This window comes from Bos javanicus, chromosome 3 (genome assembly GCF_032452875.1).
Source record: "Bos javanicus breed banteng chromosome 3, ARS-OSU_banteng_1.0, whole genome shotgun sequence".
NCBI lineage: Eukaryota > Metazoa > Chordata > Mammalia > Artiodactyla > Bovidae > Bos > Bos javanicus.
Genome location: NC_083870.1, coordinates 97858168 through 97883629, shown reverse-complemented (window position 1 = coordinate 97883629; position 25462 = coordinate 97858168). Strand labels below are relative to the sequence as shown.

The window sequence follows — 25462 nt, the reverse complement described above, 5'->3', positions numbered from 1 at the left end:
TCCCATGTCCATTCCCGGGTGTCCTTCTTGGCAGCAGCCCTGGTCTCAAGTTCAAGGCACATCATATTTCCCCTGGACCACTGCCATCAGCACCTGCTTCGTCTCCATGCTGCGGCCTTAGTCACTTTCTAATGCATCTATCATTGCACATAATATTCTCTCTGGTGCCGTGTTCTGTGCTCAGCCCTGGATATAAAGAGGGCATGCCCTTGAATAGCATGTCAGGGACATTGGCCTTTATTCCACAAATAATGGGGAGTCACCGGAAGGTTTTAGGCAGGGGGGAGAGACTAGGCTGGATTTACATTTTAGGGTATCTCTGGGGTTTCTAGATTGGGTGACTGAATGGATGGAAGTACTATTTATCGACCTCTCCCCCTCGCTCAAACATTTTTGATGGCTCTTCACTGATGATACTGATTCTCAAGATTGAGAGAGCTTGTGTGCTGGAATATTACTGACAAGCATCATTTTGTTCTCCTGTTTAATTTTTTTTTTACAGTTATTATATTTAGTTCAACTAAAAATCAGGTTTAAAAGGGCCTAGGTCTTTGATTTTAATGAAAGGGGGAACACTGGGCTACAAGAAGAAGCCCAATTCCTTAGCCCAGTGTGCAAACTTGCCCGTGGGCTTCCTCACAGCTGCCCTGTTGTGTGCCCTGCACACCCACCCCTGCAGCCGAGCTCTTCCACCTCCACGCTGTGGCTCAGCTGGCCCTGGAACGCCCTCTCCCCTTCCCTGTCACCTCCCTCATCCCTGACCATAGCCACCTGGTAACATAGTTCCCACTCCCAAAGGCCCAGTCCAAATTCCTTGGAAAAAACCTTCCTTGGATTGCCCCCCCCGCCCCCCCCCGCCACACACACACTGGATTAATCTCCCCTCAGCCTCCATCTTCCCAAAGCACTGTATTTTCTCTATTACAGCTCACATTCCTCACTGCCTTGGATTAACATTGTTCATGAGGGTCTGGCCTTCCTATTAGATTGTGAGCTCTTCCTGGCCTGACATCCTGCCTCCTTAATCTCTGTATCTCTGTGGTTACCAAGGTCTTGAACATGGAAATCTACTGAGATTGTCCTAAACTCTCAGGTTCTGTCCCTAGGAGTTTAGGGCCATCTAAGCAGGTTGTAAGAAAACCAAGGTTTGTGTGCAAGGATCAGAGCCTTGAGTAAAGAAAAGCACCGTTCTGGTGGCAGCAGAATCCAGGCCACTCCGAGGGGGAGCGGAGACTGCAGAGTGGTCTATGATCCAGGATGAGATGGTTGGATAGTGTCACTGACTCAGTGGACATGAACTTGCACAAACTCCAGGTGATAGTGGAAGACAGGGAAGCCTGGGGCGCTTGCAGTCAGTGGGGTCTCAAAGACTTGGACACAATTGAGCGACTGAACAACTGTGGTCCAGTCACTCCTCTTCATAAGGAGACTCATAAAAACCAAGTCACAGAAGCTCTGGGTTCACCTCATCATTCGTTTGGCATTTACATGGAAGGCCTGCTCAGCCCAGGTCCCTGATGGGCACAGGTGACTGAACCAGCTAGGCTCTGCCCTAGGGGACAATCAATCACAACTGGTAAACAAGGGCCACACTGACCACGGGGCGCTGTCCTGGGAGTGGGACACTACACGCTTTGTATCTGACAGTCAGTGCAGTCCTCTGGGTTTAAAGACTCCTTTGTCAAGGTCATCATTCAATATCCAAGTCCTGGAGAGGGGTGGAGGCTGTCGTAAACACAGGACTAGGAAAGCAGCTTGGAAGCCAACAATGTCATTAACACAAAGACAGAAGGCCCTTGTTGCCAGGTGAGGACACAAAAAGACTCACTCAGGAGACTCACTCCTGCTCCACTTCAACACCAGCACATCTAAAACTTGACCCCATGCTTACTGGTCCTCCTGGGTTCCCATCCTAGGAGGGGCATCCCCTCTACTCCATTGTCCAAGCCAAACTGCAGGCATCATGCAGCTCTCCTTTCTCTCCCATCAGTCTCTAAGTCATTTGTATGTCCCTCTATCATATCTCCAGATTCCTCCTCCTCTCAGCCCTCCAGCAGCAGGCACTAATGGTCTCCAGCCTCTGGCCTGGTACCCTCTGAACCCATCTCCTTCCAGGCGTCAGAGGGATCTTTCTGAAATGCAAACCTGATCCTGTCACTTCCTTTAGTGGTTACTCATTCTCATGAGAATATAGTCTGTATTTATTCTAATAAAGCCTTATATTGTAATGCCCTATCACTATCTGTCCAAAGTACCAGCCATGCCAAATGACTGGCAGCCTCCTGAGGAAGCTGCCCTCTAGGCAGAGGCTCAGATGTCTTCTCTGCCTAGAAAGCCCTCCCTGCCCAGAGCATCTCTTACTCAGCAGCTCAGGTGTGGCCTCCTGGTTTGGGCTCCTTCTATGGCTCCCACCACCCCTGTGCCTCCCTTCACAAATGCCCCTAGAACATCTGTCTAAAGTGCCTGTCTCCACCTGGTTGTGAACTCCTTAAGGTCGACACTGGCTCTGACTATTCCCAGCACCCAACACAAAGTTCCTCCGTCACCAGCTCTTTGAGGAATGACGATGCTCACAGATACAGACCCTGCCCATCAGCAAGGGTTTTCCTGATTCTCTGCTTGTTGATTGTGTGAGCAGAGGCCACCGGGAGGGAAGGAGGGAGGCTGTGGGCATTTAGAAACAAGGTCAGAAGCTGTCCTGGCAGTTCAGATTGCTCTGGGATTGAGTGGTTCTGATGACGTCTGCGCCAATGAAGGTCCAGGGTAGAAATGCATTTAAAGCTATCAGGGCAGATGCCTGGGGCACTGCGGTGTTTGCAGCTGGCATGTTAACTCTTGAAGTCAAATGTGAATTTGAATGGGATATAAATAATGTTTGTTGAGGATCTGCAACACACCAGGTACTGTGTTGGTACTTTAACATAGTTTTTAAGTATGGAGAGTATGTTTAATTTGTCATCCAAACAGGGACATTTTTGAGAGAAGAAAGGATCACTATTAAGAAATATTTCAGAATAGGTATAAACAGAACTGCCCCAGAAAAGCTGAAACTTTTAACCATCCTACTTATAGATAACAATGCAATCTCAAAGACAACAGAATGATCTCTGTTCGTTTCCAAGGCAAACCATTCAATATCACAGCAATCCAAGCCTATGCCCCAACCAACAATGCTGAAGAAGCTGAAGTTGAAAGAGTCTATGAAGACCTACAAGACCTTCTAGAACTAACACCCAAAAAAGATATCCTTTTCATTATAGAGGACTGGAACGCAAAAGTAGGAAGTCAAGAAATACCTGGACTAACAGATAAATTTGGCCTTGGAATACAGAATGAAGCAGGGCAAAGGCTAATAGAGTTTTTCCAAGAGAACACACTGGTCATAGGAAACACCGTCTTCCAACAACACAAGAGAAGACTCTACACATGGACATCACCAGATGGTCAATACTGAAATCAGATTGATTGTATTCTTTGCAGCCAAAGGTGGAGAAGCTCTATACAGTCAGCAAAAACAAGCCTGGGAGTTGACTGTGGCTCAGATAATGAACTCCTTATTGCCAAATTCAGACTTTAATTGAAAGTAGGGAAAACCACTAGACCATTTGGGTATGATCTAAATCAAATCCCTTATGACTATAGAGTGGAAGTGACAAATAGAGTCAAAGGATTGGATTTGATAGACAGAGTGCCTGAAGAACTACATATGGAGGTTTTTCCGACATTGTACAGAAGGCAATGATCAAGACCATCCCCAAGCAAAATAAATGCAAAATGATTGTCTGAGGAGGCCTTACATATAGCCGAGAAAAGAGGAGAAGTGAAAGGCAAAGGAGAAAAGGAAAGATATACACATTTGAATGCAGAGTTTCAAACAATAACAAGGAGCGATAAGAAAGCCTTCCTCAGTGATCAATGCAAAGAAATAGAGGAAAACAATAGAATGGGAAAGACTAGAGGTCTCTTCAAGAAAATTAGAGATACCAAGGGAAATTTTCATGCAAAGATGGGCACAATAAAGGACACAAATGGTATGGATCTAACAGAAGCAGAAGATATTAAGAAGAGGTGGTAAGAATACACAGAAGAATAAAAAAAAAATCTTCATGACCCAGATAATCATGATGGTGTGATCACTCACCTAGAGCCAGACATCCTGAAATGCGAAGTCAAGTGGGCCTTAGGAAGCACCACTATGAACAAAGCTAGTGGAGGTGATGGAATTCCAGTTGAGCTATTTCAAATCCTAAAAGATGATGCTGTGAAAGTACAGTATGCCAGCAAATTTGGAAAACTCAGCAGTGGCTGCAGGACTGGAAAAGGTCAGTGTTCATTCCAATCCCAAAGAAAGGCAATGGCAAAGAATGCTCAAACTACCTCACAATAGCACTCATCTCACACGCTAGTAAAGTAATGCTCCAAATTCTCCAAGCCAGGCTTCAACAGTATGTGAACTGTGAACTTCCAGATGTTCAAGCTGGATTTAGAAAGGGCAGAGGAACCAGAGATCAAATTGCCAACATCCGTTGGATCTTCAGAAAAACAAGAGAGTTCCAGAAAAACATCTATTTCTGCTTTATTGAATATGCCAAAGCCTTTGACTGTGTGGATTACAACAAACTGTGGAAAATTCTTCAAGATACGGGAATATCAGACCACCTGACCTGCCTCCTGACAATTCTGTATGCAGGTCAAGAAGCAACAGTTAGAACTGGATATGGAACAACAGACTGGTTCTAAATAGGAAAAGGAGTCCGTCAAGGCTGTATACTGTCACCCTGCTTATTTAACTTAACTTATATGCATTTCTCATGCATCATGAGAAATGCTGGACTGGATGAAGCACAAGCTGGAATCAAGATTTCTGGGAGAGATATCAATAACCTCAGATATACAGATGACACCACCTTTATGACAGAAAGTAAAGAAGAACTAAGGAGCCTCCTGATGAAAGTGAAAGAGGAGAGTGAAAAAGTTGGCTTAAATCTCAACATTCAGAAAACTAAGATCATGGCATCTGGTCTCATTACTTCATGGCAAATAGATGGGGAAACAGTGGAAACAGTGACAGACTACATTTTGGGGCTCCAAAATCACTGCAGATGGTGACTGCAGCCATGAAATTAAAAGACACTTGCTCCTTGGAAGAAAAGCTATGACCAACCTAGACAGCATATTAAAAAGCAGAGATGTTACTTTGCCAACAAAGGTCCATCTAGTCAAAGCTATGGTTTTTCCAGTAGTCATGTATGAATGTGAGAGTTGGACTATAAAGAAAGCTGAGCACTGAAGAATTGATGCTTTTGAACTGTGGTGTTGGAGAAGACTTTTGAGAGCTCCTTGGACTGCAAGGAGATCAAACCAGTCCATTCTGAAGGAAATCAATCCTGAATATTCATTGGAAGGACTGATGCTGAAGCTGAAACTCCAATACTTTGGCCATCTGATGTGAAGAACTGACCCATTTGGAAAGATCCTGATGCTGGGAAAGAATGAAGGTGGGATCAGAAGGGAACAACAGAGGATGAGATGCTTGGATGGCATCACCAACAAAATCCACATGAGTTTGAGTAAACTCCAGGAGTTGATGGTAGACAGGGAGGCCTGGTGTGCTGTAGTACATGGGAGTCACAGAGTCGGACATGACTGAGCGAATGAACTGACCTGAACTCACAGATAACAGTCTGTAGGTGTTTTTTTTTTTTTTTTTTTTTTTTTTTGCGGGGTGGGGGGTAACTCCTAACAAAATTTATGAGGCTTCTCCAATGGTTCAGTGGGTTAAAGAATCTTCTTGCATGCAGGAGACACAGGAGACTCAGGTTTGATCCCTGGGTTGGGAAGATCCCCTTGAAGGAAGGAGATCCCCTGGAAGAGGAAATGGCAACCCTCTCCAGCATTCTTGCCTGAAAAATCCCATGGATAGAGAAACCTAGTGGGCTAAGGGTCGCAAAGAGTCAGATATGACTGAACACATATGCATTTCATGGAGTTCCCTCTTGGTTCCCCCTCAAGGCAGCTGAGGAGAAGGGAATGAAAGAGGATAACATGGTTGGATAGCATCACTGACTCAATGGACATGAATTTGAGCAAACTCTGGGAGATAGTGAAGGACAGGGAAGTCTGGTATGCTGCAGTCCATCAGGTTGGAAAGAGTAGAACACGATTGAGCGACTGAACAACAACAACAACAAAATTTATAAATCTATAGTATTTATTAGTATTTACTTGTTTAATAGGGCTTCCCAGGTGGCACTAGTAGTAAAGAACCTGCCTGCCAACGTAAGAGACATAAGAGATGCAGGTTTCATTCCTGTGTTGGGAAGATCCCCTGGAGAAGGAAATGGCAACCCACTCCAGTATTCTTGCCTGGAGAATCCCATGGACAGAGGAGCTTGGGAGGCTATAGTCCATGGGGTTGCAAAGAGTCGGACACAACTGAAATGACTGGGCATGCATACACTGTTTTAATGTCCATTTCCCCACTAGATTGTAAGGGTTAGTGTTGTGCTCACTATTTCAACTACAATACCTGAGAAACTACTTGATAAATATTTGTGGGAAGAGGAAGGAAAGGCTGAAATAAGATTCTGGGCACAGGGAGAGAGAAGGGAGAAGAGAGGAAGAGACGGAGGGAGCTGGGGTCCTGGCCCAGTTCAGTTTGGGTCCCACGTTAGAGCCCCACCCACATCCTTGCCTGGGCAGAAAAGGAGTGGACTTTCGGGAGAATGCAGCTCCCACAGCTCGCTCAGCTTCCAAGTATGTTGATCATCAACCTGCTGATGATCAATCTACTCATGGCCCAAAGAATATCCTAATACCCTCAAAACCCCTGATGGTGTTCTGTAACAGGATCAAGGGCCCAGTTGCCTGGGAGCAAATCAGTGACCTCAGATTGATGACGGTCTCTTCTCTTTAACAAACCTGACACCCTCCCTTTGGTTCCACCCCTAGTTCTCTCCTTGGGGATTCACCTAAAACACCGCTTTGTTCCATGGCCCACACTCTGTCATCTCTCCTGTCTCATGTCTTGTCTTTGGTCATATCTCTTTATCTCTTCTGTGAATAGCTGTTTGGAACCTATAAACCATATTACAGTAGGCCTAACAGGATTTACCATGTTCAATCCAGTTCAACTCAACATATAGTTATTGAATACCCATTATTAACTACATCAGAAAAAATGTGGGGGCTGTTCTCTTTAAGAAGGAGATGGCAGAAGAAGGAGGTGTGGGGATTCTATCAGGGAAGTTGCAGTTAACACTGAGCTCTGAGGGGAAAAACTCAGTTGACAACAGACACCTCCTGCAAAATTTAGAAGCAACTTCTCTCTGCCAGGAAAGCTCGTCAGGATGGATCAAGAGTTCAGGGTAATAATGGAGTTTGGTGAGCACAGCTAACAGCTTCTTTTGTAGACAAGGAGGGGTGAGTTGGAGAAAGAAGCAGATATGATAAAGCTGTGGCTATGTAAGCCCTGACAGCAGGTGGGCTGTAAAAGGCCTAGGGAGGCAAAGCTCCCAGAGAAGGATCAAGATGGCTGTTGAGTTAACTACTTTGCACCTAAGCACTTACTTTTTCACGAATCCTTGCTTCGTGATAAACAAGATAAATAGACTTGCTTTATGTACATATTTTTGTCTGGCCAGTAAAAACTGCTCTTTAATTTAGGGTATTCTTATTGGCATCTTCAAAGAAAGCAAGTAAAATGCGGTACACAGGTGTATCACAGAAATACCCCAACTCTGGAACCTTTTCTGTTTTAGCAATCATGTCTATCACCTGATGGCAGCCAAGGGTCATAAGGCACGGTCATCAACGTTGGAAGAGACTTGCATGTAATCTCACTATAATGTCTCCCAGACAATTGCATCTCCTCCATGCACTATTTTTGACAGTGCCATTTAGCTTCAATTTGAACACTTTAAGTAAGGCCAAGCTCACAGCTCACATACCTGTCCCATCATTGGGCAACTCTAATGGTTAAAAAGCTCTGTTTCTCTATCGGCCTTACCTCTTGCTTTGGCTCCAAGTGGGAGATGTCTGTCGTCTCTCATAACTCTTCAGAGTTCTCTCAGCTATGAAACCCCAGTATCTTCTCCTATTTCTCACAAAGTCTTGCCCCTATGAACAAACTCAGTGTGGATCTCCCCCATCTTCCTGGAACAGCAGGTCCTTTTATCTGGAAATATGTTCATCCCTACACCACACACTGCAAGTTTGGCTACATGACTCCAGTGAGGCTCTCCTGTCCTGACAGATCCTCGCCTCTTGGGACAGAGTTGCCTTGCCCAGAGGTGGCCATGTCCTCCCAGTCAGGCCAAGCACAATCCACTTGGAACTGGAGCTAGAATATGAGAGGGAGTCACTCTCTCTTGTGGAAGAAGTGCTGGATGTGATGCTTGGCACATGTTCCCTACAGATACAGGAGGCCAGGCTGCAATCTTTGCCTATATGAGGCTCTGGGATTCTTCTAAAAAATTCTCTCTTCTTTGTAAGTTAGCACAAGTTGTATTTCTTTTGCTTGTAACCCAAGAGCCCTGACAAATGTAAGTGGGTATATTTTCTTCATCCCATGAGATCTCCACAACTGGAGCTGGTGTTTGTGAGGGGTGAGGAAGGCACTTGTTCAGTTCAGAGAAGAGACCAGCAGGCCTAGTCCCTCCCTGACTTTGACCCTGAATTCCTCATTTGCAGCCCCTGGTAGACTGTCCCAGTACCCCATCGCCCCTTTCCCAGATCAAGCCGTCAGACCAGCAAAAGCTGAGGAGGTTCAGTTACTCACAGGGTCGTTGTACATCTGAATGATGAGCTGTTTCACCCCATGCAGGGTGGGGTGGGCCCATGGAGAGGGATCCAGCCAGTGGCGGTTCAGGTCGAACCCCATCAGAGAGCACCTAGGCAGTACCCAAAGTCAGAGTCAGTACACAGAGGACAAGCCAAGCTCCTCACTTCTCCAAAACACAGTTAGGAGTGGGAGCAGTCATTATGTCACTTACCTAGTGCAGTTTTTTTTTGGCCAGAGATAGCACTGAGCATATTTTACATGTATTAATTCAGTTCCTTTCAACAGCACTATGAGGGCACTGCTATTATAATTCTCACTTGACAGGAAAAAAAACTGAGTCACGGAGAGGTTCAAACATATTTCTGTGGAGCCGTCTCACTTCCGTGTTCATGCCCTGAGACCATCGGACACATGTGCTTCTTCTATACAGGGCCAGAAAGAAGGCTCAGGCCAGACCACTGGTATCCACACTGTTCCTCCCTGTCTCACACTCACAGCCAGTCCATTGTGTCTACCTTCAAAATATACTCAGAACCGAGCACTGCTTTATCACCTCCACTACTGCTGCTTTGAGCTTGGACCAAGCTCAGTATTGCAATACTCTCTTACCTGGTCTTGTTTCCAGCCTTGTACCTCCCACCCTACCTCTCATCCTAGATACCCATCCCCATTTCCCATACAATAAACAGGGTGATCCTATTAAAGCGTAAGTCTGATTATGGCCCTTCTCTGCTCAAATGGTTCTCTATAGATGCAGAGTGGAAGCCAAAGTCCTTACCACCAGCTACAAGCGACCATGTGGTCCCCTCTGTTATTATTTTTTTTTAAGTAAAACTTTTATTGCAAGAGTTTAAACTACATACTCAGAAATATTGTTGCTGTTGTTCAGTTGCTCAGTCATATCACACTCTTTGTGACCCCATAGACTACAGCATGCCAGGCTTCTCTGTCCTTCACCATCTCCCCAAATTTGCTCAAACGTAAGTCCATTGTGTTGAGGATGCCATTCAACCATTGCATTCTCTGTTGCTTCCTTCTCTTTCTGCCCTCAATCTTTCCCTCTGTTATTGCTATGAGCTCAGCTCTTACCACCACCCCCTGCTGCTTCCATGCCAGGTTCTGGGCTCCTACTGTTCCTCCAACACACTGGGTACTTCCAGCCCCAGGACTCTTGTACAGCTTGTCCCCTTGGCCTGGAAGCCTCTTCCTCCAGATAGGTACAGGATTCATTCTCACTTAGCACTAATCTTAGCTCACAGGTCACCTGCTCAGTGAGAGCTACCCTGCCCACCTTCTCCATGACCTCCCTTGGGCACATTCATTACTTCACTAGGACAAGTGACCGTGACCTCTGACCTCCCCATCTCCCTCTTCCTCCTGCTCTTCCTCCAGACCGACTCAAAGCCCTACTTGTCCTTGGGAGGAGGAACCTTCCCCAGGTTTCTGGGTCTGTGCCTCCAACTGCTGGACCTTTGCATGCTGTAGGCACTCTCCAGGCCAGCCCAGGCTGAGGGACAACTTCAGAAACCCTGTGCTTGCTCACAACTCAAATGACTGTACCCATCCTTCTCCTGTCTCCCGAATGTCTCCCACACGGATCTGATGATCGTGCTTCCTTGATCAAGATTCATCTATGATTCTCCATCACCTGTAGGATAAAATTCTGCTCTTTGCAGATTTTTAATCAGATTTAAAACTGATGATGGTCTTTCTTTGCCCAAATGTCCCCCCTTTTCTCTCTATCCCTGTCTTACTATTTAATCCATCCCATCTTGTTTCCCAAACCCTTCCCTCTATTCCTTAAGTAATAAAATTTAACCCCCCTCTCAGGTGGCTCAGATGGTAAAGAATCTGCCTGCAATGCAGGAGACCTGGGTTTGATCCCTGGATCAGAAAGATGCCCTGGAGGAGGGCATAGCAATCCACTCCATTATTCTTGCCTGGAAAATCCCATGGACAGAGAAGCCTGGTGGGCTATAGTCTATGGGGTCTCAGAATTGGACATGGCTGAGTGACTAACTATATATTACTGCTACAACTTATTACATATACATTCCACCTATCACCTTGCTCAGGAAAAAAATAAAAAGGACTCTATCAGGGACCACCAGTAGGACCACTCAGACTATCTCACCTTCAAGGTGGTTGGGGAGTAAATAATAATAATTTCCTCTCTCACTTAAAATAAGCGGGCTGGGAATCCCATGGGGGAATAATTAATGTTTCGTGGGGACATATGGGGAAGGGCTTCATTGAGGAGAAGCCATTTGAGTTGGGTCTTACTGAACGAATGTTTGATGGTGTGGGGGCAGAAGGAAAAGTGTAAGCAAAGAAAGGAATTATGAAGCCACCCAGGCTTTTGGAGGAATGTGGGCAATTTGGGTTGATCAAATCACAGAGCATGTAGTGAGGAGGTGGTGACAGTGAATTATAAAGGGAATGGGAAGGGAAATGTAAGGGCCTCCAGTGCCTGGCAAGTAGCTTCACTGTTTTAGCTTCACATTTCTGTATTTAGATGACTCAAGTGCTGATGTTGGCTTCTCACTGATGGTGGAGTGGAAACAGAGTTTTACATGCATGTTACAATATCATTACCATCACAATCAAGGGGTCACAGTCAACAGAAGTTACTGATATTGTTTGTCTCAAAAATTAAGTACTGTACTAAGTGTGAAATACTTCATTCATGTCAACCTTATGAGGGAGTGCTTTATTATGCCCATTTTGCAGATGTGGAAACTGAAGCACAGAGAGGTTACAAATAACTTTCCTGAGAGAACAGGTGAAGTCATGATCAGCTTATGAATATTCTTACAATTCCATGCAAGAAATTCACAAGAAACACAGCCTAACATAGTCTAGAGAAAGAAGATCTGCTCACAGGCTCATGTCCATTTATAATTCAGGACCCTGTGATGAGGATTAAATGAGATAATACATGTAACAACTTTAACTTCACACAAGTTCTGGCACATGGTGGCAATCAAAAATGTTACGTTGTTGTCTCCTTGTATTTTGTCATGGTTTTGTGCTACATGCTGTATGAGTGGCATAAACTGATAGATTTGCAATCCATCAGGGGCTGGCATGGGCAGTGGACAGTGGTAGTCAGGGATGACCTCCTGGCTTTCTCCCCCAGTCTGGAAATCAGGCAGATCTGAGTTCATATTCATGCTCTCTTCCCTCCTAATGTCGTAGGCATCTGTCCATTTTCTTCTGTCAATGCCAGCATCTGACTGTGACTAGATGGGGCAGAGTTGGGGAGAGTTCATTCCTCTACCGTTACAAGATGCTGAGACTGTGGTGGTGCCTTTTCTCTCACCACACAAGAGAGATGGGCCAGATGACCTGGCAGTCAGGGGAGCAGCGAGAAACCCAGACTTAGGCCACAGCTACTTCTGCTCAGGACTTAAACTTGGATCAGGTGATGCGAGGCTGGCAGCTGGGTCCTACAGCACTGCTGTGGTGGAACAGAGGCAGATTGTTCCTGCCAACAGCCTTTTTTTCTGTCCTCCAGAGCTACTCTGTTGGTTGTTTTCCAAATCTGGACCTCCAGCTTCTGCTTCATTCTGTTAGCTCCTTCCTATAAATTTAATTTTTTTTAAGTGGAAGGGTCAGTCCCTATTTCTTTAACTGAAAACATCTCTAACTGTATGGCTCTGTGGGCAAATTTACGGAAAACTCCAGCAGGTCCTTTATATTGTCTGCTTCCCAGTGGCTGGTCACCAAGCAGGTGAAACCATTGATTTGGGTGTTGTTCCCAGAGTTTTTCCAGCCTTCACTGAGCACCTAAAAATTTGGAAGGGAACACTGTCATTGATAACAGGATTTAATCCTGAACAACTGTATCCTTAGAGATGGTTAGCTTACTTATTTCTCCCTCTTCCAAATAAGAATGCCTTCAGCAAAGTCTTGGCCAAGTCACTTGTTCCATGACACCGCCAGGCCCTGGTAGTCATCATCCTCCCAAACAGCTTATCCCATTCTTGGAAAGCTCTGTTAAGAAAATCTTCCCTGTCTTTAGCTGAAATTTGTCTTCCAGTGACTTTCTCCATCAGTCTCAGCCTTCCCCCACAGAATAACACAGAACAATGAGGTTATGTTGGGAAGACTAGACGCTTTGGAGGTCAATTAGGCTTAAGTTTTGGCGTACTCCTTAGCAGCTATGTGATCTTAAAATTTCTTTTTTAAAAACCTCTCTGGGTTTCTGTTTTATCATATGTAAAATGAAGATAACAACCTTGACCTGGACTGCACACATGAGCTAATGTCTACAAATGGCTCAGCAGAATCCTCAGACAGAATGAACCTTGAAGAAAGGGGAGCCAGTGATGACAGTGGTAACCGTGGTACATTGTTGAAATTGTCTGAGCCTAAATATCATCTCCTCCAGGAAGGCCTGCTGACTTGCTCTCTGCAAACACATGGTGGGTGTTTTTCCTTTGCTCCCGTGGCATCCATTGCCCCCACATCGGGGTGGCTACCACATAAGATATAGTCATTGTTAAATCTGTCTTCCCCACTGGACCATGAATTCCCAAGTGCAAGGATGATGCCTTGTTCATGTTTGTATTCCTGTGCCTGACAAAAAGCCTGGACTGCAGCAGACATTAAAGATGTAGTTGTTGAAAGAACATTTCATTCTTTCTCAAGCATTTTCATATATCCTATATAGTTCTCAGAAACATCCAGCCACACAGGCAGATTGCATTTTTTTTCAAGTGAGAGCACTGAGGGCCAGAGAAAATAAGCCACTCTTCCAAGGTCAGCTAACCAATACTGCACAGGGCCCACACTGGAATCCAGGAGGTGTCCTGGCCCTGGATTCCATGATCTTCATACCTGGTCATGCTGCTTCCCGAGAGCCTCTCTGATTCAAAAAGTGAGATTCAAAACGGAAGGAAAAGTGTCATTGCTGAGAGATCCTGAAAGATCCACTCCTTGATCCAACCTTCAGATGAAAGCAGAGTATGGCTGGGGATTCAAAGGCAACTCAATCCTCAAGAATCCTGGAGTGCTTTAGAAGCTAAAGCATTCATGGAACTCTTAAATCAGCAGTACCGGTTCGGGGTTCTTTTTGAGCTGATTTTTAAAGAAAGCTTCGATTGGCAACCAGTCTATCAGTAGAAAGACTGATATTTATTGAAGAAAACATCTTAGTAAAGTTGTAGGAGCTGTGCCTAGGGGCCAGGGGACAGGCCTCACCTCTAAAGGCTATGTCATCTTAGGATGACATCTTAGTCCTCTCCCTCTCCTAGGCCTCATGCATGTTGTAGAATGAGGGGGCTACACTTCATGCATAAAGGACTCTGCCAGCTCTCTCATTAAATGATTCAAAGGCATCACTAACTGGGCTTTACCTCCAAAGCTAGGGAGTTGGAAGAAGCATACATTTTGAATAAGGTTAGGTTGAAATGGAGAAGGAAATGGCAACCCACTCCAGTGTTCTTGCCTGGAGAATCCCAGGGATGGGGGAGACTGGTGGGCTGCCGTCTCTGGGGTCACACAGAGTCGGACATGACTGAAGTGACGCAGCAGCAGCAGCAGGTTGAAATATAAAGAGAACAACATCGTCTAGGAAAGGGATTGATACAGTTTTTAAATAAAATGCCAAATAATAAAGAATTATCAATATCTTAACATTTAGAAAACTAAGATCATGGCATCTGGTCCCCTCACTTCCTGGGAAATAGATGGGGAAACAGTGGAAACAGTGACAGACTTTATTTTTTAGGGCTCCAAAATCACTGCAGATGGTGATTGCAGCCATGAAATTAAAAGATGCTTACTCCTTGGAAGGAAAGTTATGACCAAATTAGACAGCATATTAAAAAGCAGAGACATTACTTTGCCAACAAAGGTCCATCTAGTCAAGGCTAGGATTTTTATAGTTGTCATGTATGGATGTGAGAGTTGGACTGTGAAGAAAGTTGAGCGCCGAAGAATTGATGCTTTTGAACTGTGGTGTTGGAGAAGACTCTTGAGAGTCCCTTGGACTGCAAGGAGATCCAACCAGTCCATCCTAAAGGAGATCAGTCCTGGGTGTTCATTGGAAGGACTGATGCTAAAGCTGAAACTCCAATACTTTGGCCACCTCATGCGAAGAGTTGACTCATTGGAAAAGACTCTGATGCTGGGAGGGATTGGGGGCAGGAGGAGAAGGGGACGACAGAGGATGAGATGGTTGGATGGCATCACTGACTTGATGCAAATGAGTTTGAGTGAACTCCGGGAGTTGGCGATGGACAGGGAGGCCTGGTGTGCTGCAATTCACGGGGTCGCAAAGAGTCAGACACAACTGAGCAACTGAACTGAACTGAACTAACATTTATTGCATGAGTTTTCCAACATTTGAGATTTGCATCAGACCCAATCCTTACCTCTAGGAGTTCTCATGTTTCTCAGAGCTTTGAAGAGAAGATGGGAAGTTTGTCAAAGTCAAGACAAGAGAGAACATTCCAGAGTTGGTGGCATGTACAAAGTCAGGGAAATTCTATACATTCTTAACAGTGTTATGCTTGTGTCCTTCACTGGGTCACAGGCACTAGGAGGTCAGTGCTGGTGCAGGTTGTTTCTCATCAGTGGTTTCAGGACCCAAATCAACTGCCTAAATACAGGGGAATGAACAAGATGACCTCCAGATGCCTGGCCTTCACCCCTATGATCACCACTTTAGAGTCACTGTGTGTGAAAGCCAGGGTTTCTACTCTGGGCCTCTGTCTCCTTGGTCCTCTATTATTTTGTTACTTATTCTCAAGGTAAAATTTCTGAATGGGCTCAAAATCAGGACTCAAGTTCTGACACAAGTGGGGCTATTTATGGTACCAATGATATAGAATATTTGACATTAGGACCATTCTAAAAAATCCAAATTTATGAAAGTCAAGTTTATAAATAACTGTGTAATATGTGGCTTCCCTGGTAACTCAGTTGGTAAAGAATCTACCCGCAAGGCAGGAGACCCAGGTTGATTCCTGGGTTGGGAAGTCCCTTGGAGAAGGGATAGGCTACCCACTCTAGTATTCTTGGGCTTCCCTTATGGCTCAGCTGGTAAAGAATCTGACTGCAATGTGGGAGACCTGGGTTCGATCCCTGGGTTGGGAAGATCCCGTGGAGAAGGGAAAGGCTACCCACTCTAGCATTCTGGCCTGGTGAATTCCATGGACTATTCATGTAATATGTAACATCTTTCTCTTGAGCAGGAAATACTCTTGAGTATCTTTCCTTTTTTCTTCCAAACTGTCAGCCTAGTGAGGGTGGGGACTATGTCTGTGTCATCTTGCCCACCTCCATTCCAACTTCGTATACTACAGACCCAAGTGCAGAGAAGGTTCAATATATCTATTGAATAAATGAGTAAATGAATAGATGAACAAATGCATGAACAAATACCCTGAAGGTTTGCAAACACAGTCCAGATAATTACTTGAAGACATATATTGAAAAGTATTTAAGCACTTGTTACATGCCAGATACTCTCACAATAACCCAGTGAGGTGGGTAGAATTTATCCCCATTTAAAAAATGAGAAATAAAATCCAAGAGAGATATGACCTTCAGAAGGTCATTTGACAACCAGTAAAATATAGAGCTGGGATTCAAACCCAGGTCTGACTGAACTCAGTGACCCTTGGCAATCCCTCCAGCCATCAAGGAGGTTATATGATCTATGAAAGAGATGCTAGGCTACTCCCTTGTCTGCTCTTCCTGTATTGCTCTCCTCCTCCTCTGCCCAATGGGAGAGATACAATGGTTCTGGAGGACATTATTTAAATGGCAAATAAACACCTCCATCTTGTAAAGGACACCACACCTCATCCCTGTTGCAACAATAGCAGCTGAAACGAGAGCGATGATTTTAATTCCCCTCCTTATGATTTCCTTTTCATCTCCTCTAAAGGGTAGAGAGGAAGGCAGTTTGGTGGCTCCAGATCAACCTCACCCTGAGCATGTGGGGCTGTGTGATCCTGGAAGGGTGGCGTGGACAAGCGGAGATATATAGGGCATGCACACAATTGTCCCCCAAATGCAGCAGTTTTTCAGCATTATCAATGAGCTGAATTGGATTTAGCATATTTGCACCAAAAGCAAAATAAATATTGCTTTATTTAATGGCACTAAAAGGTTGAGATTCAATTGCCCTTGGCCCGAGGCAACTTCCAGCTCTATTGATTGGCCAGTGTCAGAATGCCAGGCAATCTATCATCAACAGCTGCTGCAAAATGCTTAGCAGGTGGGCTGGGCCCTGCTGCAGTGGAAACAGAGGGTAATGGGCAGTGCTCTTTGTCCCAAACACACACACAAGGGGCAATTATATCAACCCACTCCCTATCACCACCACTGAGATGTTTAAAGCATTTCCCTCATGTTCCTTCTTACATGATCACAACAGGGATGTGGCCCAGGCTGTGGAGGCAGAGAGGAGGATAGATAATCACGTAGGTTCCAACTCAGAAGAATTTGGGTTTGAGTCCCAGATCTACCACTGAGTTGTTTTATGATCTTGGACAAATTCATGTTTTGCTCAGAGATCTAAAAGCACTGGGAGGGCAGAGCTAAGTCAATTTCATTTGCCATTGAGTCTTCAGCGTTAGCCCAGTGTCAGGTACATAGCCAACTCACAGTAATGTGAAGAAATGGAAATAAACAGAAAGGTTAAGTAATTTGCCCTTAGCCGAGCAAGGAAAAGGGACAGAGACAGGACTTGAATCTGGTGTGCCCAGCTCTAAAGCCTATATTCTTAACCATCACTCTAGTCTCTTATGGCAGCCCTGGGAGTCAGTTCAGTGCCTGACAGAGGGACTCATATGAGCTGAGGGGTGGAAGTACCCATCTGGGTGGGCACTTGCTCTGGCCAGGTGGGAGCAGAGTCGCAGCCCACCTTGACCCCTGGACCAGGAGCCTGTGTGCAGTGCACAAACTGCATGTTTGTGGGAGGAGGCCCTGGGTGTGCCCAAGGTTTGCAGCAGAGCCAGGATGAGCACTTGGGGTCTGACCTCTACGGGTCAGCAAGGTTTTGACCCTGTCGTGGTGGTCCTTCTGGCAAGGTGGTAGGATTGGGGAAGGGGGCACTGAGACCACACCTGGGAAAAGGGTCATCTCTAACCCTAGACTCTCTGGTGCCCCTTCTCCCAGAGCTTATTCCTAATGGACAAGGAGAAGTGTTGGAGCACCCTTTCCCTCCCTGTGGAGAGCATGTGCTCTGGGATTCAGCCCCCTCCTTCTAGGCTCCTGCTGGACTTGGGGGGATTTCCATACTGAAACTGAAAGCAATTCTGAGAGCCAGTCACCAGTCAGAAGGGTCTAAGGTTTCATAAAACCCAATTTCCATATTTCAAAGATAGGAAAACTAATGCCAAGGTCACACAGCTATGTAAGGGTAGAGTTGAAAGTCAATTCCAGAACTGATGGATTATTTTTCTCTCTATAAAGAACACTGACAAAGAGTAGAGAACCATTTTAAAGGCTCAAGAGGGCACATTGTCTAAAGACCCTTGAGGCTTGTTTAGTCACTAAGTTGAGTCTGACTCTTTGTAACTCCATGGACTGTAGCCCACCAGCTCCTCTGTCCATAGGATTTTCCAGGCAAGAATACTGGAGTGGATTGCCATTTACTTCTTCAGGGGATCTTCCCAACCCAGGGACGAAATCCATATCTCCTGCATTGGCAGGCAGGTTCTTTACCACTGAGCCATCTGGGAAAAACCCCAGCCCTTGGGGCCAGGAATTAGCTATTTCCATTTCTTTACTGAAAAGAGGCAGAGGAAGAACTGGAGGGAAGAAAAGTCTTTTAGCTCTTCACAGATCTGTAAACTGCCAAAACCCTTGCCCACCTGGTCTGAGCCTGAGAAGTGGCTTTGGTTGCAAATGTGGACTCCAGAGCCATGCTGCCTGAGTAAGATTCTGGTGTGGCCATGGATCAGCTGGTGGTTTAACCTCTCTGGGCCTCAGACTTGATCTGCAAAATACGGATTCTGCCTGCCTCAGAGGGTTGTTTAAAGGATTGAATGGGATCAGTCATGTAAACACTGGGCATACTGCCTTGTTTGAGATAAGTGCTACATACATGTTAGCTGGTCTTATGGTTTCATTCTTGGTGTGACACTCAGGATCCTCCACAAACCAGTCCCTACTTATTCTACCAGCTTCGTGCATCATGTCCCCCAGTCTCTATACACAGCCTTGCACATTATATGTCTTATGAGCTCATTACAAAATGCACCCCCTTCTGCATGCTGGTGTAAAACCTCCAAGTAGCTAGGCTTGTCAGCTTCCACCTGCCCCCTTAGCCTTTGTTCAGTGTGTGAACCTACTCTATAGGTTCAAGGGACTCAGAGTCTTCTCCAGCACCACAGTTCAAAAGAAACAATTCCTTAGCACTCAGTCTTCTTTATGGTCCTACTCTCACATCGGTACATGACTTCTGGAAAAAACCATAGCTTTGACTAGATAGACCTTTGTTGGCAAAGTGATATCTCTGCTTTTTAATATACTGTCTAGGTTTGTCATAACTTTACTTCCAAGAAGAAAGCATCTTTTAATTGTGGATGGTGGGGAAGTAGAATTTTGGGGTGAAGTATAAGAAGGCCAATTTTAGCCACAGATACAAGCTATGGCTTCCAAATCCTGCTTCTATCAATAGTAAAGCTAACATCCTGACCTCTATCTTTCTGACCCCTGTATTTCTTCCTACATGGGTGGTAGTAGGCTGAGAGTGGGAGCAGAAGCATGATGAGTTATCACCCCTACATCTCCAGGGGGGATAATCATTAAAAATTATTAGAATAGGGTCTGACAACTTGTAAAATTCCATTCATGATTATATTATTATAATCACTGTTGTTGCTTAACAGTATTATTCTTTTGGTTGAGAATGTGTTGCCGATCTCTCTATCTGGCTAACACCCACTCATCCCTCAAGATCCATCTCACCAGCACCTGCTCCCTAAGGGCAAGCATGGGCCAAGCCCCCCGCAGGTCCCCAGTTGATGCTTGGGACAAAGTATTTGCTGAGTGAGCATTTGAGCATGGGGCAAGGGAGATAATCAGGGACAGAGAAGCCTGGCATGCTGCAATCCAGGGGGTCACAAAGAGTCCACTGAACCACTGAACATCAACAAGGGAGACAGTGGGAGGTGAGGCTGAGGAGTACACACCTGAGTACACACCTGAATGCTGTGCCCACCTTGAAGACAAGGCTGACGAGTATAGGTTCCTTCTGACGGTATATAGGGCGCCCCCAAAGGATTGTACATGGAACTGACGCTATTCCATCAGGGGTTTCGGAACTAAGACTGGGAGCCATGAAGTTCTTGATTCCATCACAATGTTTTGCTCCTCCGGACTCCCCAGCCCCTAATTCTGGGTAACTGTCCCACAGAGGCCTGTCTTCACTGTAGAATCAATTATTAAAATCAACTCACTATCAACTCTAACTTTGAAAGGCTACTTGAAGGGACAGAGATGGGGAGCAGTCTCCACAGACATCTAGCCATCTGGCCTTTTCTGCGGAACCTGGCTGGGAAGCTCATTTGAATAATTGGTTTTGGCGGTGTGTACTCATGGGTTAGACACCTGATTACGCTGCCAGCCCCGGTGTCCTTTCAGCCTCTGTGGAAACATCACTCCGGTTATATAAAAAGGGAGAGAGTCTCTGGGAGGTAAGGCTTGGTCTGGCCCCTGTGTCACTTGCGCTTCATCTTGAAAAACTACGTGACTCACATACTGTGTGACCTTGAGCAAGTTACTTAGCCTCTCTGTGGCTTGGTTTCCTCTTTGCTCAAAGGAGCAGGGTGATTTCTGCCCAGTCTATGCTTTCTTGTAAGGTTCTCAGAGAAGGAAGGGTGGGAGGGTGGTTGGAGTGTGGGGCTTGTGACTTAGCAGGGATGCAAGTGGAAGGATTGAGGTTGACAAGAGGTCAATGTCAGATAGCGATAGGCAAGCAGGCTGTACCAGGAGAAGTATGTCCCCAGAACTAGGCTTGTGATGATTCCTTCCTTCTCCTGTGCCACTAGCTAGCTCTATGAACTTAAGGGAGTTACCTAATCTACCTATGCCTCAGTCTCCTCATCTGTGAAATGAGAATAACAATAGGGTTGTTTTAAGAATTAAATAAAACAATACATGCAAAATACCTAGAATAAGGCCAGATCCAGGAGGTTCAATAGTCTATTTATCATCACCATTATCATGGTCATCAGCACCACCATCATCACCAACACTCATCATTATAACTTTTCCATCCTGGACACCATGTCTCAAATATAGACCATGACGAACATCTGGAGCATGTTCAGAAGACAGCAGGAAGGATGGGGAGAGGACTGGATTTCAGCTCACATGTGGAAAATCGTAAAGCTCTGGGGGTGTTCGGCCAGGAGAACAGGAGCTGACAGAGGTTGGAGTGAGTGAGGAGTTGGGGAGGTGTGGGGACACACAATCCTCAAACAGCTGAAACGCTACCACGTAGAAGATGGGTCGAACCTGACTAATCCTTCAGGGGCAGAAAGCAGAAATGATGGCTGACAGATTTAGTGTGGATATGCTGCTGCTGCTAAGTCACTTCAGTCGTGTCCGACTCTGTGCAACCCTAGACAGCAGCCCACCAGGCCCCACCGTCCCTGGGATTCTCCAGCAAGAACACTGGAGTGGGTTGCCATTTCCTTCTCCATTAGTGTGGATATAAACAGCCTCTAATAGTCAGAGCTGGCATCAGTGTGGCGCTTCTTAAGGTTCCCCTGCCCTAGGTGGGGCCATGCACAAGCTATCTCTGAGGCCCCATCCCACTCCAAGGCTGACGAGGCTGAGAGAGGCAGCAAGCTGGCGGGGGTGGGGGGGGTGGGGCGGGCAGGTGGCCTGTGTGGGGAAGGAGGCATAGTGAGAAGGGGCTGGCAGATACCAGTTGGTGAGGCAACTTGCAGTGGATCTTTGTGCTCACTTCCAGTTGATGAAAAACACGCAGTTTTATGCTTGTCGAAGAACAAATAGAACACTGATGCATATTTTTTACATAGCTAATTTTGTTTTCCGTTCTATTTTGGACAGTTAAGAATGTTTCCTTCTTTGGCTATTGAGGTGAGTGGGGTTGGTCGGTTACAGCGTCTGTGCATGCATGTGTATGTGTCCCTATGTGTGTATCTATATGTGTGTTATGTTTGTGTTTGTAAGTGTGTGTATGTGTGTGCAGGAAATACCTCCCCTGGTGTTTTACCCTCTGCCATATGTAATGATGATTGCTGTAAAAATTTCTCCTTATATCCCTTCTATGTCTGGTGGACTGTATACATTCTTCAAAAACCTTCCCTCATCACCCCTAGTCAGAAGGAATCACTCCCTATGTGCACGATACAGTGTAGCCACGGATTTAATTTGTAGCAGGCTAGGCCTGGCCAGCTTGGATTCATAAACCTGATCTGACCCTTCCTGCTAGGGGACCCGGGGCAAGTTCTTTGGTATCTCTGGGCCTCAATTTGCTTCTCTAATTAAAAAGGGGCCATAATACTACCTCCACCTCAGGGTTGTTTTGAGTGTTAGCAGGGATGATATCTATAATGTGTGGTTAGTAGGCACTTAGACACTAGCTCTGATGATGTCCAGGCTTCCACAGCATGACACACACCCTTCTAGTACAAATACTGGGCCTCTTATTGCCAAAGGCTGCCTCTGATCTCCATCTACTTCCCTAAGGCGCAGCACAGGGCTTGACACTCAGCAGGCCCTCGACAAACCTTAGTTAAATTGGATTTACTGCGTTGGAGCATTCTTTGCTACGTAAAGCTCACCAGGGCCAACAGACAGAATGTGTTGCAAGTCTGCGGGTTGTAGCAGCATCCGTTTCCACTGCGGGGTCTGCAGCACCGTGCGATAAAGCTGAATCATTTCTGCACCACCCGTGGAGGTCTGTTCCTCTCCCCCATCTCCAGACTCTCAAGAAGCACTGAGGCTTCCCAAAGATGAGAAATTTCACAGCATCCTGATATCTTTTGGGTAACTGCGTATTTTATGATGACTAATAGGCAATTACTATGGTAATATTGCAATTCAGCATGTGTGAGGTTTGGGAAATGAGAAATTATGGGTAACTACGTTGGGCTCATTTCTATGGTAACAAAAAGTAATTGTCATTAAATATCAGTTATACGGAGGCTGTACCTGGTAATTATAGATTTTTATGCCCAGAAACATAAATAAAACCAATAAATTTATTCAAAGGTCTACGACTGTTTACTTATATGTGACTCTGTGGAACACACAATGACAAGCACCTAATTAAGAAATGCAAACCTAATGCAGAGATTCGTATTGTCATGTAGAGATGGAGAGTCTGTTTCTCAGCTGCAAGGAAAACTGCACATCACCCGGGCCCAGTGGGGTACAGGTAGGGACGGAGGGTGTCTCCTCTGAAAAGCAAGTGATGGGGAGGAGGAGGTGGCGGAGAGAGAGAATAAGGCTCCACTGTGTGGGGATGGCCGACCCACTGCAGGACGGTGAGAGCCACCAACAACCGTGGACCTCCTCAGCCCGTCCCCCTGGACGCCAAAGGCCTGCCCACCTCTGCCTCGTAACTCTCATCTCTATAAGCATCTGAAGTTACAGTGTTTATCCCTCCATCCTTCCAGGCCTGAGATCCCCCCCTAAACCTCTCCAAAGATGCTCAAATTGCATTGATATGTTATACCGCTATTTTTACATTGTGATAAAATGCACATAACATAAAATGTACCATTTTAATCATTTTTAAGTGTACAATTCAGTAGTATTAAGTATGTTTACAATGTTGTGCAACCATCACCACCAGCTATCTCCAAACCTTTTCCTCTCGTAAAACTGAAACTCTATACCCATTAAACGATAACTCTCCTCCCCCAGCTCCACCAGCCAGCCCTTGGAAATCACCATTCTACTTTCTGTCTCTATGATTTTGACCACTCTTAAGTACTTCATATTAGTGGAATCATAAAATATCTGTCTTTTTGTGTCTGGCTTATTTCGCTTAGCATAACATCCCCCAGGTTCATCTGTGCTGTAGCTGTACCATTCTTGACAGAGCCTATCTCCAGCGCCTCTGCTAAATGATGAGAAGTATCTGCACTTCATTTTCCTCTTCCAAGAAGGCAGAGGGGAACTGAAGCCAGGGAGAGACGGGTCTTGCCCCAGGATGAGAAGGCTCAGGAGAGTAGGGAAAGCTAGTCCGCTAGTTCTCTGCTTCTGCCTCCAGCTTGTAGGACACTGGCAGTGTCTGGCAGTGTAGGGAGCCCTGAGCACACCAAGGGACCTTAAACCCAGCTCTTCATCTCTGCAGACTTGGTTTCCCCTTTGCTCAAATGGATATAATAAAAACTGACTTTCCTTTCTCGAACAGCTGTGGTAATGATCCAAGGTGGTTTCTAAGTGTAATGCCCTGTACAAGAACTAAGTGTGGCTCTGAACCCAAAGTTCCCTAAATCATTAGAGCAGCTCATTATAGTATTTATGTCACAACAGCATAAGGTCAAAACAACCAGGGTTAGGAGGCTGAGTTGCTGAAAATAAAGGGTTGGGAGCTGAGGGCATCTGGTGATGATTGCTCTACCTGAACACAGCTCCAGGCAAGAATACTGGAGTGGGTAGCCATTTCCTTCTCCAGGGGATCTTCCCAACCCAGAGATCAAATCCATATCTCCTGCACTGCAGGCAGATTTTTAAGTGTCTGAGGCATTAAGGAAGCCCCTGTGCCACTTCCTAGTTACTAAGCACTGCTCTGGAGTTTATTGACTCATTTGGATAATTATATATCAAAGGCTGGTTCTGTCCTGGGAACTGTGCCAGGCTTTGGGGATAAAGTCCTGATTTCAGGGAGCTTACAGTCTAGAGGTGGAGACAGTCATTCAATAGACAAGCACATGATTACAAACTGGGGCAAGGGCTCTGAAAGGATAGTTCAGAGTGCTCTTGAAAGAGGGTAATGGGAAACCTAATTTATATTGGAGAATCTAGGCAGGCCTTTCTGTGTGTGTGTGTGTGTGTGTGTGTGTGTGTGTGCGTGTATTAGTCGCTCAGTCATGTCTGACTCTTTCTGACCCCATGGACTATAGCCTGCCAGGCTCCTCTGTCCATGGAATTCTCTAGGCAAGAATATTGGAGTGGGCTGCCATTCCCTTCTCCAGGGGATCTTTTTGACCCAGGGATTGAACTCATATCTGCCGCATTGCAGGCAGGTTCTTTATCTTCTGAGCCACTAGGGAAGCCTGGCCTTTCTGTGAAGTGGCATTAAATCTCAGACCTAAACTGAAGAAAATGGCCAGTTTTATTGGAGTGTAGTAAGTGAGATAGATACAGCAAAGACAGGGCTTCCCTGGTGACTCAGTGGTAAAGAATCCACCTGTCAATGCAGGAGACAGGGGTTCGATCTCTGGGTCAGGAAGATCCTCTGGAGAAGGAAATGGCAAACCACTCCAGTATTCTTGCCTGGGAAATCCCACAGACAGAGGAGCCTTGTGGGCTATAGTCCATGGGATTTCAAGAGAGTCAGACACAACTTAGGAGCTAAACAACAAAAGTGAGACAGATAGTATAGTTGGCCTGTGTTTTTATTAGATGCCATAATACGGTTGTTATCTCCTGTTACACCAGCTCCTATTATAGAGGGCTGCCAGAGAGTGTACGGTGGCTGCTATAACTCTGGTTCTCTCTGCTCCTCCC

The 25462-nt window shown here is 45.6% G+C and overlaps 1 protein-coding gene across 4 annotated transcripts in view; it reads right to left on the bottom strand.

Moving 5' to 3' along the window:
• The window catches only part of LOC133244620 (BEN domain-containing protein 5), a 1484041-nt gene that overhangs the window by 105961 nt on the left and 1352618 nt on the right, over positions 1 to 25462 (bottom strand). For all 4 annotated transcript variants that reach the window (XM_061412038.1, XM_061412039.1, XM_061412040.1 and 1 more), the window contains one exon: positions 8780 to 8891. In XM_061412038.1, coding sequence (XP_061268022.1) covers positions 8780 to 8891 — 112 coding nt within the window. The remainder of the gene's footprint in view (positions 1 to 8779; positions 8892 to 25462) is intronic.